A 20,227-nucleotide genomic window follows, 5' to 3' on the forward strand; every position below is an offset into this window, starting at 1 on the left:
AAGAGAATTGTCAACAAAAAAATTATAAAAAAAAAAATGTTTCTTTCGTCTTCTCTCATAAAAGAGAAGTTATTTTCTCCGCGGGCCTTTTTTAAATGCGCGGAATCCGTACGTCGAGGAAGCGATCAATTAATTAATCTCCGCATAAATCACGAGGAAATGTCGTCGTGTGCAAGCACCGTTATTAGCGAAACCGAGAAATCCGCGAGTTGCCTTCTCGTAATAGCCTCCGCGCGACGAAAGATTAGTCGCTGCCACGGGTCGTAGCGACGGGTCACGGCTGCTGCAGTACCCCGTATATAGGACGATGACGTCATCGTAGGTTACCTACGAGAGCGAAGTGTGTATAAAATGCATCCGGTGGGTGTGTCGCTCCCATACCCTTTGTGACTCCGGCTGGCGCTAGGAGCGACGAGGCTGCTATTACAAACGCCGCCGTTTAACTGCGGCACGAAAGGGAAGGTAATCGTGCGCGGCCGAATCACATTTTGTCAGTTTTAAATTCCAAGCCTACCTAAGATCAATGCCGCAATTCTATCTTCCAGGAGAGAAAGAGAGAGGAGGGGGGGAGTGAGAGAGAAATTTTATTTCTACAAATCTTATATTTTGTTTCTATAAATCTTATATTTGTTTCTATAAATTTTATAAAAATCTCTAATAAAAAACGACAAATTTTTTGCAGAATAAGCTAAGAAGTCACGTTCACTTATTCGTGTCAATTTATCTTATGGTAATTTGTTTGATTTAATAGAAACAGGACTTGTTTGTTCGATGATAAAACTATGAAACTATTAAAAATAAAGTCAGAGCTCTAAATAGCTAATGAGATTCCATGAAATGATACACTAACTCCACACGCACGTATGATAAACTTGTAAGAAGGAAAGAAGAAAGGAATGAGACCGAGAGAGAACTAATCGCGAGCGGAGTAGGCGCTTTAATTCCTGTAATTGCTCGCTTAATTTGCGTTACACGCCAAATCGCGTGACGCCGAAGGATAGAGGAAACGATCTCGGATCGCAGCGTCGGTAACGCGCAGCACTTCCTGAAGATCGACTCTTCGGAGTCGCGTCCGTCGTATGTGTATGCGAGAGAGAAAGAGAGAGAGAGAGAGAGAGAGAGAGAGAGAGAGAAATTTATAAAATTACTTTTGGGAGGTTTTTGCTCGCAAACGCGTGGAAATAATAATTTAACGACTACCGGGATTTCTCCTCCTCTTTCTCTTTCTGTCACTGTTGTTAATTAATATTCGATAATAATGTTCGGTTAATACAATCTATTACGAATCGATAATGGATATTTTATCTCATTCAACGAAGTCAGAAATGAAATGATGTAAATAAAAGTGAAGAATCTCCGCGCACCTATGTAAAAAATATCGAGAACCTGTATTTACAATCATGTTTCCATCTTTATTTGCTCGAAAATAATTCCGCAGTGGTCCACATATGTTTATGTATATTTGCGCATACCTGCGTATATACAATAAAATAAATAGGGGAAAGTCAAATAATGTCGAATAACGAATGATAATAATGGAGATGTGACAGATCGCACGAGACGTTCATTTATAAATCCCTGTCGTTCAACTCTCTCCAACTGTTTGAAAAATTCAGGAAGTTATTCGCACGAATTGGACTGACATTCTCGATGTGGAAACTCGTTCTTCGCGGAAAGAACGAGTTGCGAGACTTAATGACAGTGATTTGATCACGCGCATTTCGCTGACAAGAATACTTTGGTCATTTGTTTCTAGCATAATTCGCGTGAAAATCAGCGAAAACCGTGAAGAACGGGTTTCCACTAGATTCAAACGAGTATTACATCATGTACAAAGTAGTGATACATGCCTGACATATATTTGTAACACAAAATGAATCAGAATAATAATAAATAATAAAAAATTCTAATAATTGTCATCTGCATTAAGCTAGAGTTATATTACCAATCTCATACCTATTATGTAATAAAATTTATGTGCTAATTCGTTGTTTTATTCATGCAGCAATAAAGTTTTTTTTCTTAACATTTAACAAAACAAAGAAATTTAATTTCTCTTATACATCAAAACGCATTATATCTGAATCATTTTTGTATCAAAAAAGCAAATCAATAAGACAAAATGAGAAAAAAATAACTAATGCAAAAAAATAACTAATGCAAACAAATCACGACAGCAAAACAGTATCAGTGAGAGATTCCATTGGTGAATATTCTAGACGTAAAAAATAAAATTCCGGTTGATCTTCAGTCTTGACGACAAGACAGCGACGATATATGCGAGAATATGAAGAACGCTGAAAGAAAGCCCAATGCTGAGGAGTGTGTGTTCGCAGTATACTAATTAGTAGTAATAAATACTAATCGAGTGAGTCACGAATAATTGCCATTCGTGTTATCCAACTGTAAGGCAAACGGCACTTTGCATGCGAACTAGCTTGCCCTCGTCCACGCCTCGCGCGGAAAGTCGATTTCGTTACCAACGCCACGATAATCTCCCAATTCCCGCAAATCGCGCCGTTTTCGAAACCACATCGATTAACCGGGGATCAAGCGCACCGATGGTAGTTACATAACAGAAAGTTCCGCCGCGACAATGACGGGACGTGTCGCAAAACGAAGAAAATAGTTCGACGAAATCGCGCGGTGGGGTCTTAAGCATATATATATATATATATATATATATACCATATCATCAACGCTAAAGGCTATTATATTTTGCTCTTATCAACGACACTTTTATCTTAAAGGATTCGTTTGATTTATGTGTCCGTGATATAGATAAATATAGCCACAGGTGATAGATCATCGCTTCCTATTTTTGTATCCTAATGAAAGGAGATAAGAATGATAGATAAAAATTAGAGTGCATACAGAATCTATGTATAGAATCTGATTTATATACAGAAGAAAGGACAAAAAAAAAAAGTCCACAGGAAGGAAGACGAGAAAGATTAGGAAGATCCGATCCCTTATACACGCATCGCTATTTTCCGCGAGCAGATTACTCCGCGGCTACCTCACCCGTGCGAAGGCGAAGTAAACTTCTCCGCTTAAAAGAAGAGAAAAGGGAGAGACTTTCACCTCGGCCACAGCCTCGCGCGCGCTTGGCACGACGATCACGAAGGATCTACTCTCGTACATGAAGGAGAGGATGAATCCCTCGGCGCGAACGGCGGGCAGCTCTTCAAACGGAACAGCGCGCGGAATGAAATCCCTCTTCTACTGGCGCGGACCGGCTCGGATCGGCGCGGCGCACGGAAACGTCCCTCCTGGCGACTCGTAGGTGGAAACTCGAGTCTCGTGCTCGTACCGATCGACCACAGGAGCAACCACCTCTTGAGTGGCATGAGAGGCGAGTGCACCGTGTTCGCCGCGTTCGCTCTCGCTCTCCCTCTCCGTCTTCTCCTTCCTTCTCTCCCTCTATCTCTCCGCTTCTTTCTATCTTCCCGGCTTTTTCCGCTTACTCCGGTTGCTTTTATTAACCCTGAACCAACCGCACACGCTTCTGGCAGCGACGATACTGCAAATATTTGTCCACCGGCTCTACGCCGTTCACGAGCGGACTGGAAGCGGAAAGGTCGCTGCCCTTTGTAAATGTCGACAGTCATGATGGGAATTACAGGAATCTGAGCGGGACTGGTCCATCATCGGAAACAGAAAACTGCTAATTGTGGTCAAAATTTTCCGATTTAGAGAAAAAAGTATAAAACAAAAGCATATAAATTCATGAATAAAATTACAGTCTAAAAATAATTATAAGATGGAAAAAATATTAATAAATTTAAAAATCACTGCCCATAATAAATTAATTTATTGCATAGCAATAATATTAATATATATTAATTAAAATTATTTTTTTTATACAGGTTATTAAAATATTTAAATCTTTTCTCGAATGACATTCTGACATTCATGACATTCTGACATTCATGACAGAAATTATAATTAACTAATAAATATATGTATAAATCTTATAATTGATTTATCATATCTTAATCACAAATCACATTTAATATAAGTAAGAAGACATACCAATATATCTAATTTTTTTCTCAATGCACTATCTTTCTCTTGATATATGTTACATAATATATATTAGACTAAATAATGGAGCATAAGTTCAGTTGAAAATCGGAACGAAATGTCTCGCAAACTAAACGTCTTTCTCAAGTAAATTAATCAGATTTCACCGCAAAACCTCATCAGATCTCAGAGTGCAACGTTAATTTAAATTACCGGTATAATATCCGTGGACAGTTGCGACAATAACCATGATTCGGATTTAAGGTGCGATTAAACCTAAAACGTGACTACCAATCACTAGAGATATTAGGCTAACTTCTGAAGAAAGAGCAAAAAATGGCAACAATGATTAGCAATAATTTCCCGATAATCATAGTAATGCACCTCTAGTTTCGTCTTACGAAATTTATGCTTGTGAGTAAATCACGACAAATTGCGACAGAAAGTTCATCTTTCGTTAGGATTGCTTTATCATGAGAGCAATAACTACTTTTGTGTGTGGCAAGATACCTTTGATGAAGTCGAATTACTCTTCCCTGACAATCTCGATCGTCTCGATCAAAATTTAACATAAGAAATTCATCAACTACATATTACAACTTTCCCTGTCCAAACGCTTCCGCGTCGACGAGAAAGTTAACACCATTGATGATTCTAATCGCGATATCTTTTCAATATTATTTTTACCAAGCGAAAACATATTAAAAATATTTTGTACCACTGCATTTATCTTGTATGAAGGTTGAGACATTATTAGCTTCCCTGATAGATAAATATTGTTATGACACAAATTATATTTCAATTGTTATTTTGTAAAAAAAAATGTTAGAATTACCTTGTCCCTCCCTTTTCTCAACAGGCAATTACATACAGTAGAAAGTTAGAGAGACTCCGACTGTATCTTTTTTAATGTATGCATTTACAGTGTCGATGACATCAGTCATTTCTAAGTAAAATGGGCCTCTCTACGAAGCATACAAAGTGTTGTACGAAAAAATGGTACCGCTTTGTGTTTGTTATGCCTCGTGACAGAAACAAGAGGATGACGATCGCTCAATCGGAATTTCAATTCATTTGCCGAGCTCGCTGCTTCTCTCTTTTCCTTTTCTTCTCTCTTTCACTGCTGGCGCGCCCATTTACGACGTATTACCTGGTAACGGACGCGAACACACCATGAAAAAGGAATGGGTAGCTCAAGAGAGCTCATTCGCGCGAATAATTAAGCGAGATCACCACCCATGTGGCACGTCTCGAGTTCTGAATATGCCAACAGCACGTGTAATTTTGAAAGATAATTAATCAACACCCTTAAAATCACACACGGAAAAAGGTATATATATTGAAAAGGAAAAACGCTTTAAAAAGTTCTAGAAATTATAAATACAAGAAAATACAATTCAGTTGTTTAACCGGTTCTTCAAAATAAATGTGGAAAAATTGATGGTTCTCTGAAAGCGACGCACGTCGATATGATTTCTTGTTGCTGCTACAACAACCCCTCTAATAACAAAGCTATCGTTCTCATGCATCGTATTTTAAGTAATTCTGTATCGCGATAATCAATAGCAATGCCTATGTTAAAAATCGGCACGATAATCGATTTTTGTAAAATTGAGTAAGACATTAGCGAACAACTCCGGTGAAGTTACATTGCACGCTAAAAAGCGAAATAAAAGAAGTACGCCGAGGACGCGTGAGAATAGAAACATTTCGCGAAGAGGAATGTTCCCCCGCCACTCCAATCCGTTTCTTCAATCGTGCCAACTGTAATTTCACTCTGGAATTTATAATTCCCAACACGATAGTGCTATATGAATCTGTCGTCGCTAATGACTTCAGCGGCAAACAGTCGATCGACTGAGAGGAGGAAAAAAAAACGGGATCTCACCTCGCATAAGAGCGAGAATCTACTCTCGCCCCTGCGGACGCTGCGATTAGTATGCGATTAAGTCCTGATTTATGACGGTCGTTAAACGCCTAGATGCGATTGATTTCGTCAATGTCGGCGATCGCGTTCCGGAGAGCTTTTCGCTCGCGGCGCATCGGCGGTCGGACATCACATCGTTGGACTACATCGTTAATCGAGATCGGTGAAACCAACCCCGTGATCGTCGAAAAAGAAAAGAAAAGAAAAAAAGATAAGTAAGGCTGCGCCGTTATAGAAATTTGCTGTATGATTTCATTTCAGAGTGCCTTAACTGCAGATTAATATAATAAACGGTAAGGCATTAAAAATAAAACGCGGGGCATACGAACTTGTGTGTTTTCACCGCGTTAAACGTTTCTGTCCGAGTCTGACATTTGCTTGACTAATACGGGGATTGCTCACGGCAACGAGAATCAGACAGCCGCATTTAACGTTAAACGTACACGGACTGTCGCGCGTGTTGCTCCATCGGACAGCACAGTGAGCGTGTTCTGTCATATGCTTTTTCGAGGGATCGACGACGCGGTATCTTTTGCAACGAGACCCAAGTGGTCGATATAGCCGGCGGCGTGGGTGGGTGTGCATACTTTCTCTCCTCCTTGTTGTGGTTTACTCCCTTAAGGGGCTAATACCATGCAAATGAGAGCGGTCACGGCGAAAACGAAAGGCGGCCTTTAACACATATTAGTTTGTAAATTTAAATAGGCTGATGCAAATAATCGCATTTTCATTGCCGTTTCTCACACGCGGGATCAATTTTAGAAAGTGAACGATGATGAAAGAAAAGGAGACAGATAATAATAATAATAATAATAAAACTTCCTTGACTTAATAAACGTTCCATTTAGAACGAAGAAAGATCGCCTACGAAGGTTGATTATAAAAATTTATTAAAAGCCTTTCAAACTCGAAGATTCAAGGACTTGGGGGTATTTGCACATTTGATTTAAAATGACACTTACTTTACGACGTAAATACTACGAAATCAGCACATAATATTACAGCTCTGTAAGTGTATGACGTGTTTTCATCTATTTAAAAGGAAACTAATTGCGGGACCGAGGTAGGAACGTCAAGCACAATTATGTTCGCCTTTCACATATGAATATATTCGTTGCACTTCTCGGCATATTAGCGCCCACGTGCCCCTGCGATAAAGTACAGCTTCTCAAAGATATTTGCAATCGAAGCAATATCATATCTCGCAAAGTAATCATCTACACGAAATCCAACTGCGCATCTACCGACCGATCGATGAATCATGAAGTTACAACAGTCGTGCTTTTTGTATCTCGCTTAACTCTTTCATTCTAAGAAGACAATTACGGCCGACAGACATATTATTACTTGTCAAGAACGATCACAATCTGACTAGAATTCACGAGACAACTTCACATGAAATTCATAAAAACGATTAATTTAATTCCTCCCTTTAAAATAAAATACATCAGAATAAATATATCTTTAATAAATAACAGTTTAATAGGAATAAATATCGATCGTCGATCTTAGACAAATATAAAAAAAACGATATCAAAATTAAACGTGCTAAAGATTTATAAAGATTACGTATAGATTAAAAAAGGATAAAATATTATATAAAATAAATAAAATATCAATTGCATCATAAAAGATATCTTCGGTTCTCAGATGTTCACAGTCTTAAACAACCATTTTATGTAATATAAAATTGACGTCGTAAATCACAAGTAAAATAGATTATCAATAATTAAATGCAATATTAAAAGTATTTTTAGAGTAATGTATGATATATGTAGAAAATAGTCACAAAATCGCTCGTGCTTACATATGCATATCGCAAGTACTACGTGATTATGATAACCGTAAATATTGAGAATGGCATGTGCAGAGTCGGCGAAAGATAAGAATGCGTAAGGTTCCTGCTAATAATTATCTTTTCTTGTTATTCCTTTGACGATCCAAATGGTGTCATATGCCTACTTATATATCACACCGTGTCTTAGTTTCCATTTCACCATCAGATCTGACTCATCACTACTGCTAGACAGCACGGAAATGTATCTAATGAGCTCTTAACATCGCAGGAATGTTTACCTAGAATTTTAATGGCAAACAAAAAGATCGAGCGACATCGCGCGAGTCGCGTAGATGTACGCAGAATTATGTCATCGATCTATAAAACGCTCTTTGATTCATCCTTGTAAACGTGAATATTATTAACGTGATTATTTTATTATCAATATATTATTTTATAACGTGATATTTTTACGTGCATAAAAATGATATTTCATTTACACGCATATTATCATTTTAGATATTAATAAAATGTATTCTTCATTGCTTTGTTTATAAATATATAAAGATGCAAACTGTAAAAGTTTCAAGATTGCAATGCTATTGCAATGCAATGAAATACTTTTGAAAATCGTGAAAAATTAATTTGTAAGACACTGAAAAGATAAAATTTTAATATGTTCGCCATTATTAACAAATTTTCATAATTAAATTTTTATTCCATAATTAAATATCAAAATTACTGAAATCAAGAGACAATAATAATAACTTGAGAATTAGTCACACGTGAAATAAAGTATTACTCATAATTCAAAGTCATCTATATTAAGTTATAGTTTAAATCTTACTAGAAATAAAAATTTTTCGTTCATAAAATAAATTTGTTATTTTTTTATGTTTTTTTAGACATCTACATTTCTATAAATATCTGTTTAATCAGAAACTTTATGCTGTAACAGGGTTTTTATTATAAAATGTCAATTATGTGAGTAAAATCATTAATTTAAATGCATTATTGATATTATAACATCTCTTAATACTCTGACTTGATCGATGAACCGTAGACGAGATAAAGGTCAGAGGAAAACTCGACGCAATACTCGACAATTTTAAGAATCGAGCTTGAGTCTTGTTGCTGGCATAGCGTTTCTCCGCGACGATTACCGGGGAACTCGAGAGATGACCTTTAATTGCGATGCTAGATACCGACGTGACCTCAAAGAACGCCAACTATCGGGAGCTTTCGCGCCTAGAAGAGAGGACCCGCTGGTAGCTGGATGAAAAAGGAGAAGAGGATGATGCGGAAGAAGGATGTGATATCCTCCCGTCGTTCCAGGACCCGATTGAGCCGTCCAGGTGAACGTTCCGACACACCAGGACGCCAGAGCGGACTTTAATGAAGAGAGACATCCAGCGTCGCGATGCTTGACGGACTACAAGCGTTGCTAACGCGGCAACGATTCCTCTTCCTCGTCGTCTTATTCCTTTCCCATCTTCCCACTGCTCATCTTCTCCTTCGTCCACTATCTCCGACTTTCGAGCGACCCTTCGCGCCTCTGCACGTTCGGCTTTCTTTGCGAAAGAAACCGCTAAGGTGCGATCAACTTACTGCCAGGTACTTTCTACCGGTCACGCGTCTGTAAAACTGGCGTATCATTTCGTGGAAACTCATTAACCATTGCGAATTCTAACTTCAACATTTTTAATAGTTCTATAATTTTATGTAAGTTAGATACATAAATAATTCTGCAAATCTTATGAAGATATCTTTAGATAGAAAATTAGATAAATCCTTTCTCTCATTATCCTTGTTTATTTGAAAATATAGAAAAAAAAAACAAAAAGTCGAATTTAAATTTTTAAATTAAAAACTCGAAAATTTGGAAAATTTATAAGTAAAAATTTTGAAAAAAACGATGTCGAAAATTTTGAAAAAATTTATAAATGAAACGTCTAAATGAAAACGTCTTATTTCACTCAATCGGAAAGAGCACTCCGTAGGAAATGTCACGTGCATCTGCGAAATTCCTCAAGGAAATTAAAGTTCAGTTCCATCCGCTGATGAGCGGTATCGGCAACCCTTTATGTCACGAAGATAAATACATCGTTCCACTTTCCTCGTGGCGCAATAGCGGCGCGTCTTGCCGCGTCTTGTCGTCGTTACCAGGCCCTTCTCCGTCGGGCTACGTCCCGTGGAGACTTCAATCATAACGGCGGAGTTGACTCCATAAATTTGTCACAACGTACGGAGATAGTTCGCGCGGTCGGGTACACGATACGGTACACGCGAGAGCACACGGATCGCGCACGATCCCGTCGTGCCCGTGCCGAGCAAGGGAGTCGCGGACGAGGGGGTCTAGGACGTGGCCACGTTGTAGAAAATGTCATCCTCGTGGCGGAAGAGGAGCCTCAACGTGTGCTCCAAGCGTGGGATGTGGGTCGCCGGGTCTGGGTGTGATCACACCGGCGAAAAAGAAGAGGAGAACAAGGCGCGCGCCGACGTTGAAAGGCGCGACCCCCCCGGGACACTCACGTCACGCCAATAATGACCAGCTATTACCTAATATCCCCGTGCAAGAGCCGAGCCAGTGATTTTCGATGCCGCACGAACGACGCGTTACCGTTGATATGATACCGGCGTTGACACTCGCGGTCGGCAGTCGATCACGTCGAGACTTCTATGAGCGATGCAGGCCCTAGAAGTACTAAGCAAGAAGTTCGTAACTCGCGACAGGATCGCTACGAGCGCAGAACAAAAATTATTTTCTTACTAATCACTGCTTTTTCAATTTCTGCAAAATATGCAGAAAATGAAAATGAAAATGCGTTCCTATAAATTTTGGCATCAAGCAATTCTTGAGAGATGAGAAAAATAAATTTTTAAAATTATAAATTTTAATTGACATTATATAATACTTATAAAGTAAGGTATAATTAGAAAAAGTAAATTTTCTGTAACAAACATAAATAAATCAAATTTAGTATAAAAAATCATGCGTTATTTTAAATTAAAATAACACATATGCATAACCGTACGCCTATACTTTTAGATATACATATGTATCGAATATATCCTTTCAAGTTAATACAACACGTGTTTCGTGACGCGATCTACAAGGTTTTAACGCTAAAAGGCTAGAAATAAATGACTATAGCAGCATTAATAGACACGGATCAAAAGTAACTCGATTGTCATTACGCCTAAGAACTGTAAAGTTGACATAGTTTACGAGTGAAACACCACGCAAGGTACTCGCGATCGATCACTCGTAATGTATGCACTGCAGAGCTCTGGAATATAGGCCAAGCACGGTGCACGCGTACGGAACTTGAAAATAGAATCATGCAAGGCTTGTCCTAAATGCGGATCGGACGATTCTTCATTGTGAAACAGGCGCAATCTCGCGGAAATGAGTCTTACCGCGGGACATTAATCGATACTGTAATCTTTCGGAATATATAAGTGATCTCACGAAACTTACCGATTCGAATTAAAATGAATAATCAAGCCTTTATATCCTTCTCATGTTATATGTTATACAACTCACGCTATTATAACTTTGCGAATGTAAACTGATTAATAAATTACATTGATATAAAGAAAGAATTGGAACAAATTATTCTAAACTTCATCAGAATCATAACTTTCTCTTTCTCAGATCGACTGTTATGACGTTATCTCTGTATAATCAATTTAGCGCCGAGAGAAAATATATATTGGTCTCGCATTTTTACATCTTTCCAAAATATATAATGACGTCAAAAATATATATGACTTTGATTATTTATAAGAAAGGGAAATAAGAGCTGTATCGCGCGCGCGAGGATTTCCGAATTACATTTTATGATACGAGTTTCTTGAGGCTTGACTTTACGATCTCCTTTCAGCGTTTCTCATGAGGGAAATCTTCTCAAGTGGAACTCCTTTATCGTTCGAGCCATTCCCTCGCAATTCCCTCACATCGGAGGTCCGCATCGGCCTGCAACGAACAATCCATCCGACAGATGTAACCATCCGCCCCGACCTCGACGATGACGCGAGTCATTAATTACCGGAAACGTGACCCGCTCGACGCGCGGCAGTGACATGCGGCGGCAGCGGCGGCACGGCGATCGCGTATGCGAGATCAGATGTTGCTCGAAGATATCGTCGTATCACGACCATCACGAGAGATCCAGCGTGCGCTACGACGACGAGAGACGTCCGCTGTCAAATCACTTTCTCCCGCCGAACATATCTTGAACGATTCCCATCTGTCAGAGCAGGGGCGCTAACGGGTGAATCGATCGGTTCGCGATATCGCCTGGGACCGCAGCGACCGGAAATCGATGGATCGTGCTGTCGCAGCCTCCCGGTCCAAGAGAAACGTCCGGGACGTCGCGAGCGACACGTTCCTCTTTCAAAGTCGTGCGACGAGCATAACGAATAAATCGGTTCGCACATTTGCGAACAGTTCGATCGACGTGCAACACGGAATACGGGACATTTATTTAAATTTCAGTCGATTCAGTCGAGAAAAAAATATCGCTGATGTAAAAAAATTTTCATTCTAGTCCCTATTAATAAAATATATAGGAAATGTTCATCTTATAATAGAAAAATATATTAATGGTAAGGATATAAGATAAAAAATGTAGCCGAGGTACCATTTGTGGCTCTCTCGATTAATCGGAAAGAAAAGACGCGGTCGGCCAAGTGGAATCAATTGCAATGCTCGCGGTAAGCCGCAAAATCGCTTTAACATGTATCATGAATACGAAAAATGACAAACCGCGAAATTTAATTGGTTATTAGTTACCTGCCTTCTCTCTCTTTCTAACTCACCGTCGAACAGGAAAAGCTCGCGACCTTGAAAGTCGATCCCGAACCCACCATTCTAACCGGCGCAGCACGTTGAACACGATGTGAAACACGTAACACTCGCTGCCTCCTTGATTCGACTCGAGCCGAGGCACAAACACGATGTAAAACATATATTTAACGGTAGTCGGGTACCGTAGCGAGGATTGTAATCGTATACGTTTAAAGTGGTGGGTATCGAATGTTGCTGTTCCGCAGTCGGACAATATTAATGACGAGAGCACGCAGTCGTTTTGAGAAAGTTCATCGGCTCTTTCGTTGTCTTTGCGCCGCCGCGCAAAACGCACAAAACCATAATTGTCGCAATGCAAGGATATCTTATGCAACTAATCGCCTGGCAAAAAGGAAAAGAAAAACAAATGCGTCCTCCGAAGTCGTCAATCATATCTCGGTTTATCTCGATCTTACGATAGATGACTCGTATTTTAAAACCCTAACATGTCTTACGCGCGCGTTTTGCGAATTACAAACATTATAATATAAGGGATAGGGAAAAAAAAATGAACGATAATAATACAGATTTTCATTGCGAATTTACTTCTTGAGGAAAAAACTTAATTCCTAAAATAGTAACGCGTCCTTTATCTTTGCGATACAAGAAATAATCTTAGCCTGGCTTATCGCGGCTTTCGATGCTAGCAAGTTTGTCAATTATTTGTCCGTCCGCGCTTGTCGCCGCATGATTCTGCAATTACAAAGAGAACGAGAGCCCTTTGGGTCCGCACGAACATAACCCGGAAATCGTCCGACATCGGGGCCCGATATGCACCGGGATCCGCGAACGTTGACACCTTATTATCGCCGCGCCTCGGGCTGCGATCGTCGGGAAGACATCGACGCTCTCTGCGCCTCGCCGCGCCTCGCCGCGGCGAAAGTCACCGGGAGGAAAGAATGGCCCGCTAAACTATATACCGATCGGAAGTCACGCGGAATAATCCCGACTCGGCCTGTCGCTCTCGAGAGACTCGCGCGCCACGCGATTCGATCGCGGCATCGGCGAGCGCCGATGATCTCGAGCGCCGGCCACAGTTCAATAAGAGATCGACTCTTTATTTGACCCTTACACCTCGGAACGTCGAAATAAAAAAAGGCTAAAGAGAAACTCGGTCAAACCTCGTCCGACATCTTTGGGAATCACGAACTCTAATCTATTTTGGAAGAAGGAAACGAACGAGGAATTTTTATATGATTTCTTATACAAAGTGTGCCATTGCTACGGTACGAAAAATGGCAAAAATGGCTATTACGTTAACACTTCAAAAAAGTTTCAAGGACGAGCCGCCTCAAAAAATAAAATTGCATTTATTCTGTAAACGCACTTTTCATAAATACATAATATTTCTTCTACCTAAAATTATATGATAGTTGTATAATAATGATTGGCCATTGAAATTTAACATAGAAAATTGTGAAGTCAGAAACTGAATATCGAGCGATAAAAAAAAGAATCGCGCAAGATAATAATTCCCACAGTTAAAAGATAAGATTTATGAGATCGGAGGTTAAGTTTAATAAAATAAAAAAAATAAAAAAAAACATGAGAAGGATCTTGACATGACAAAGAAGAATGCACTACATGTTACAGTTAACTTTCTTCTTTTTCTTCCTCCTTCTCATTCTTATTCTTCTGCAAGAGAACGATCCATCTTTCACAGATGAATACAAACGCCATGCTGGATTACCAAAGAAAGTGACGAAGAATTGGAGAGCACGAAAGAGACCCAATAAACCTACATCGATCTTCATGGTATCGCGTTACTCTTGATGAGATCACGTAAAAAAGTCGTTAGGATTTTTACCTTTCCCGCTTTCGAAATCTACAGAAGAACCTTTCTAAAAATACGTTTCGCGATTCGAGCGAAAAAAAAGAACCTCTGCAGATTTTTGCGTCAACAGAACGCAATTTTCGATGCCACTTTCCTTTTTACAAGACGGGTTTTCATAATACCAAGGTTTTTATCAGGATGCTCCGAAAATATCAAATTGTCTTCTTCAATTATAAATCGGTAAATGAACAAGACAAGATGAAATCAACTTTCACACAGTAAATACATATTCGGGAATCATTGACATTAAAATTAAATATTTCACGAACAATACACGATTATTGATTAATTTCATTTACGAAACTGTAATTCAATGATGTTTGGATTTTCTATAGCAATGACATATTTTTTATCTCTTCGTCGTGCAAGATGCATTTAAAAAATAATCATATTTCGTTTTAATCAATTCATAAGGAGTAAAATTGCATTGATTAATATGCAACTTTAAAATAATATGAAGAATAATCTACGTTGATTTATCTTTCGAACATTATGCAGCTTTGCTAGATTTGCCAGAATGTGCAAGGAGTAACGGTACCTTTTATTTCTAACTTTAAAACCTATCACATACGAGTGCATGCGTTCGCAATCAGTTTTCCTAACTTACGACCGTACGTATTGACGAGCAGCATAGAGAAGAATATAGTGATTGGTGGTGGTGGCGGCGACGGCGGCGGCGGCATAAAACCGTCATTACCGCCAATTACAATAAATCCCGCGCTGTATTCTCCGCTTATCGTTTTCCGTGCGTCTACGCTGGAGGTGCGGTTTAATCTATAATCCAATGTGAAGGTAATGGGACACAGATATACGGGGTGTCTCGATGCACTCGCTGTTGTGCATAGATTAATAGCACATACTAGACATCAAACTGAAAAGAATAACCTCGATATCGAGGCACAATTTTACAAATTATAAGCCCTCAGTGATTAAACTTCAAAGATGTGCAAGTACCAATAGACTAAAGAATTATTCTTCTAATTTGCTTATCAAGATATTTACTAAGACTAAGAATTAAAAGGCTGCAGTAAACAGTAATCTTTCGTTAAACTTTAGAAAAATGTTCATTCTCGCTTGAGAAGCAATCGTCGGGATGTACGGCGCGAATTTCAAGACACTCCGTAGATGCGTGGTTCAAAAGAGAGGCTCTCCCGCGAGAGGAAAGAGGGAACGAAGAGGGAGAGTAACAGAGTGAAGGATCGGCAAAAAGACAGAGGAAAGCGGGTGTGCTCGCGCAGCGAGCACAACTGGCGCGGCGCGCGGGTAATCATTTTCCGCGGCTACACTTTCACGACTGATGATCGGGTAGCGTTTCAGCGGCGATCGGCACTGGTTGGCTGGCCAGATTTACTCCACCCCATAATGCGTGTGCGTACGCATGCCGCGTGCATGCGTGCGTGCGTGCGTGCGTGCGTGCGTGCGTGCGTGCGTGCGTGCGTGCGTGCGTGCGTGCGTGCGTGCGTGCGTGCGTGCGTGCGTGCGTGCGTGCGTGCGTGCGTGCGTGCGTGCGTGCGTGCGTGCGTGCGTGCGTGCGTGCGTGCGTGCGTGCGTGCGTGCGTGCGTGCGTGCGTGCGTGCGTGCGTGCGTGCGTGCGTGCGTGCGTGCGTGCGTGCGTGCGTGCGTGCGTGCGTGCGTGCGTGTGTGCGTGCATACGTTCACGCATACGCAGCACGTTCGTGGACGCGACGCGAACTAATGCCGGTGTAAACGCAACCACCTCGCGGATACCACTCGGTGCTCGCTCACGAAGCTCCGCTATACACCGCCTCGAGACTTCGCCGTCGCTTGTCTAGAGACAAGTGGAATGAACTCGCACGCACCTATGGGACTTCCGCGTCTTTCTGCGAGGCGCGTCAGCTCCTACCCGCTAGTAAAACCGGGTCCCGCTATATGTAGATGATTACTGATTACCCTGAATTGTAATCGAACGTCGGACGATCGATTTCAAACATATGGAACCGCGTGTGTACGGAAATCTAACTGTTGCTCTCATACAGTTATACGCGGTAGAATTTTACAACGGCCGTTAGCTTCGGACAAAAGCGCGCGATTTCTCGAATATACAATTAGCCCCACGATGATAAATCTGTAGGAATAAATTAAGTACATTATGCGGAGTAGTTAAAGTTACACGTTTAATTTTAATATGCGGGATATACTCTCTCGAGCTATCGTACAATGACGGAAATTCAATTCGATGCTTGGGTTTGTTCACCTTTACGACTCTACACTTACTAATCTTACATAAATATAGGTCTATAAGCTTAATACATTTAGCAAAGCCGTAGGAAGGAATTAATGAACTGGGCAGCTGCTAGGGCTAGGGAACACACAGTGTACGGGAAGAGCGCGAGACAGAGAGGAGTATTACCGGATCAAGTAATGTAAAAGGTAGATTAATCAGGGGTACTAGTTGGACTTGTTACGATTCTGCCTCCTATGAGACTCCAGCAAAACGGCATGGTCGCCGATGCACGACGCCCGCATTGGAGTGCACGTGGTGACTCTCCAGCGACCGCGCAACCACAGCCGTGGTCCAGATAGATCACGTCCGATATAATTAATGAGCACGACCCGCAATTCCCATACACACCTCCGGTTCGCCTGGTCCGCCCTAACAAGCACCTCGGCGAACCTAAGCTAACTCGTGCAATCGAGAAATCGAATTGTTCCGTTCGCGTAGAGGAGGCATTATGTAGGTATCTGAGTGAGAGAGTCTGCGCTTCCCTATTCGCGATTTTACTGACAAAAATCGGCCATTGCAATTCGAATGGTCGTTAATTAAATTAATGACACGTTGTCAAATTCATCGAATCGAATAATTAGATATATACACAATAGATTTTTGCATTGTACGCTTTCTTATATTTAATATAATTTTTAGGCGAGCATTGTCACTAATTAAATTTTTTTCACAATCTTTCCTTAGTGTTACAATAGAGCTGTCTAATAAAAAATGCTTAATAATAATAACACTGATTAATTTGAATACCAAAGAGATGTGCACAAATTGTCAAGATTAAAAGTTCCTAATATTAGAATACTAGTTTCTCTTTTCTATATAATAAATATAATTGTTTATAGAAAGAAAATGTAAATACGAATCTAAAATCCAACTGTTCAACTATATTGCAGTATGTGCTATTAAATTTAAGCAAAAATATTTCAATGAAGGGATTAATAAATAAATATTTTAAGCAGACATTAATGCCATTAGACAAGTGACTTTAATTTCATGTGCATGAATGCGAATAAGTCAAGTGGCGCGAGGGGCATGTCTCTAGACGAGGTCGTGCAGAGAAAGTTGAGATGCTTAAACTTTCAATCAGGATGTCATAAGCGTTAGGCGAAATAACATTCTGTATCAGATATATTCGCTGAGTCATATTTTCTCGCGTGAATTGTCATCGGCAAGATGCAATTCAAAAGAGATGAATTCTGGACGTTGCGCCTACGCGAAATTCCACATGGCGCACAACAATTGATTGAATAAAGCTGATATCACGCAATCGAAAAATCAATATATATATTCATTGACAACAATTTGTTGATAATTAAAAATCTAATCGTGATATTTACACTGAGAAAAATGTCTGGTTGAAAATGGACGAACCAAAAGATTCCGATTATATCAATCAGAATTCCGATTATCTGGTTGGAAAAGGACAAATCAGAATTTTCCGCTTAAATCTACTAAAACTTTAGTTGAGGTAACTAGAATGATTGATATAATCAGAATCTTCTGATTTGTCCATTTTCAACTAAATGTTTTTCTCAGTGTGTATGCTGTGTATTTTTACAAATGTGACTATATATGTTGTCAATAACGTGAAATCATTTCGTAACAACATCTGCGTTGTAAATGTCTTTCGCTAATAAATTTTGCTGTATTGCTTCGTGATTATCATTATGGCGTAAACTTTTATAAATGGCGAAACTTTATAATTGCAAATAATATTAAATCTTCCTGATATTCGACGAGTCGTATACGTTCGGTGATTGTAGTTTCGCGTCGACACCAGCGGTGCCGTCAAAGAAGGTATACATGTACGTTAAAAGAAACGTACAATTTGAATACAAACCACAACCACGATTACCATGCGCAAGGCAGTAAAGCGAATTGCAACACATATACTTCGTATGGGCAAAGGAAGGCTTCCCCGTTCGTAATTTATGTTCTTGCTCTTAATGCGCTACTAGTAATGATTAAAACGTAATTTCCACGGATAAGAAGAAATACGGCGTACTTGCGTTTTCCTTCTCTTTGATTTACGGCGTTTTATTTTTCTTCGTTATGATTTATACCGACGATCGTTCTCCCGCAAACGCTTTCGCAAAATGCGATGTCCGATTCATTCCGCATTTTACCTAATAAAATCTAACAGCATACAAACGCAAGAACAACTTCTTAGAAGTCCAGCATTATATTATCTAATTTTTTTATGAAAATTTTCAAATTTTTAGTTATATAAAAAAATCAAAACTTTTCCCATTCTAAAATATTTTCTACACATCTCAATAATCAATTCAAAATATTGATCAAACTCACCCCGCAAAATGTAGAAATTGATAATTCTTCATCTGTTGGTTCTTCCGGCACGTTTTTCTCTTCTTTCACAGTGATCGTCAATTCCGAGTTGAGACCCGTTGCAGTTTCCGTCGCTTCCGGAACTTCCGCTATCAGTGTGTCACTCGAATCGCACTTGTTCAAATTCGTATCTTCCGTTGTCAGTGTCTCAAATGAGATTCCCGCATCTTTTTTCCCTTCATCGCGAAGATGCTCCGATTCCTTTGTTGGAGTTTTCTCATCCGAAATGAATTGCTCTGAATTCGCGTCTCTGGCGTCCTCGTACAGAGACGTTCTACTTCTGTTAAGATCGGCCCTGCGATCCTCCTCCAACAGCCTGGTGAGAGCCTCGTGCGGAGTCTCCCCAAGGTTCTCGCCCCTCGAGAAATTCTCCTCGAGCGTTTCAAACGCGCGATCTTCGACAAGCTCCACATCACGGGCCGCCCCCTCGAGTCTCTCTTCGGGGAATTCCGTGTACTTCTCCGGAGGTTCGTCACGATCCTCCTGCTGACTCGCGCAGGTTGGAACGTCCTCCAAGTACCACGAAGTGCAATTCTCCTGGCGTTTCTTCTCCGTGACGCTCTCATCACCTTTCGACAACGCGCCCTTGCACTTCTTCAGGTAGCTCTTCACTTTCTTGGTCTTGCTCTTCCTGGTCTCCTGACTGCGTGGCAAAATATTATCCGTATTATCCGCCGCATCCCCAGGTGTTACTTCCGTGGGCGGTTTCAATTGCGTTTTCTCGGAATCATGCACGTCCTTCGTCTTGGAATCGTGGATGGCACCGTCGAAAAAGACGCACGAATCCTGTTGATCGGTAGCCAGGGTCCATGTCTCTTCTTTCTCTGGCGGCCGACGATCCGCCGGGATCACCTGTAATAAAATCGACAATGTTATTATATTAATCTCAGCAAGTTCTCTTATAAAAATAATTAAGTTCCTCCATTACCAATGTTACGACCATCACCAGCAGCCTATCATGTTTCTAAATCATCGTAAATTATCTAGTGAATCGCGACAGCATAAATTCTCTCGCAACAGGCTCACGTTTCGCGACTGATTAATTTACATAAATGATAAGAAAAATGTCGATTGTGCGCGATAAGAATTGCGTCAGCTCGAAGGTAAGTTAAACGATATGGCGCGACTCACTCGGTCGCTTTCATAATAGTCTGTTAGATCGGTCAGGTAGTAGGGCTCGGCACAACCGTATCGGCAGCAATCGTCCGGCTAGCTGCGACGCG

At 40.3% G+C, this 20,227-nt stretch overlaps 1 protein-coding gene across 2 annotated transcripts in view; it reads right to left on the reverse strand.

The window, feature by feature from the left end:
- Positions 1–20,227, reverse strand: part of LOC105422275 (uncharacterized) — a 284,608-nt gene that overhangs the window by 237,784 nt on the left and 26,597 nt on the right. For both annotated transcript variants that reach the window (XM_089076728.1, XM_089076729.1), the window contains exon 2: positions 18,966–19,856. In XM_089076728.1, the coding sequence (XP_088932854.1) occupies positions 18,966–19,856 (891 nt within the window). The remainder of the gene's footprint in view (positions 1–18,965; positions 19,857–20,227) is intronic.

This window comes from Pogonomyrmex barbatus, unplaced genomic scaffold (assembly GCF_055798465.1).
Source record: "Pogonomyrmex barbatus isolate J1 unplaced genomic scaffold, ASM5579846v1 scaffold2, whole genome shotgun sequence".
NCBI classification, from domain to species: domain Eukaryota; kingdom Metazoa; phylum Arthropoda; class Insecta; order Hymenoptera; family Formicidae; genus Pogonomyrmex; species Pogonomyrmex barbatus.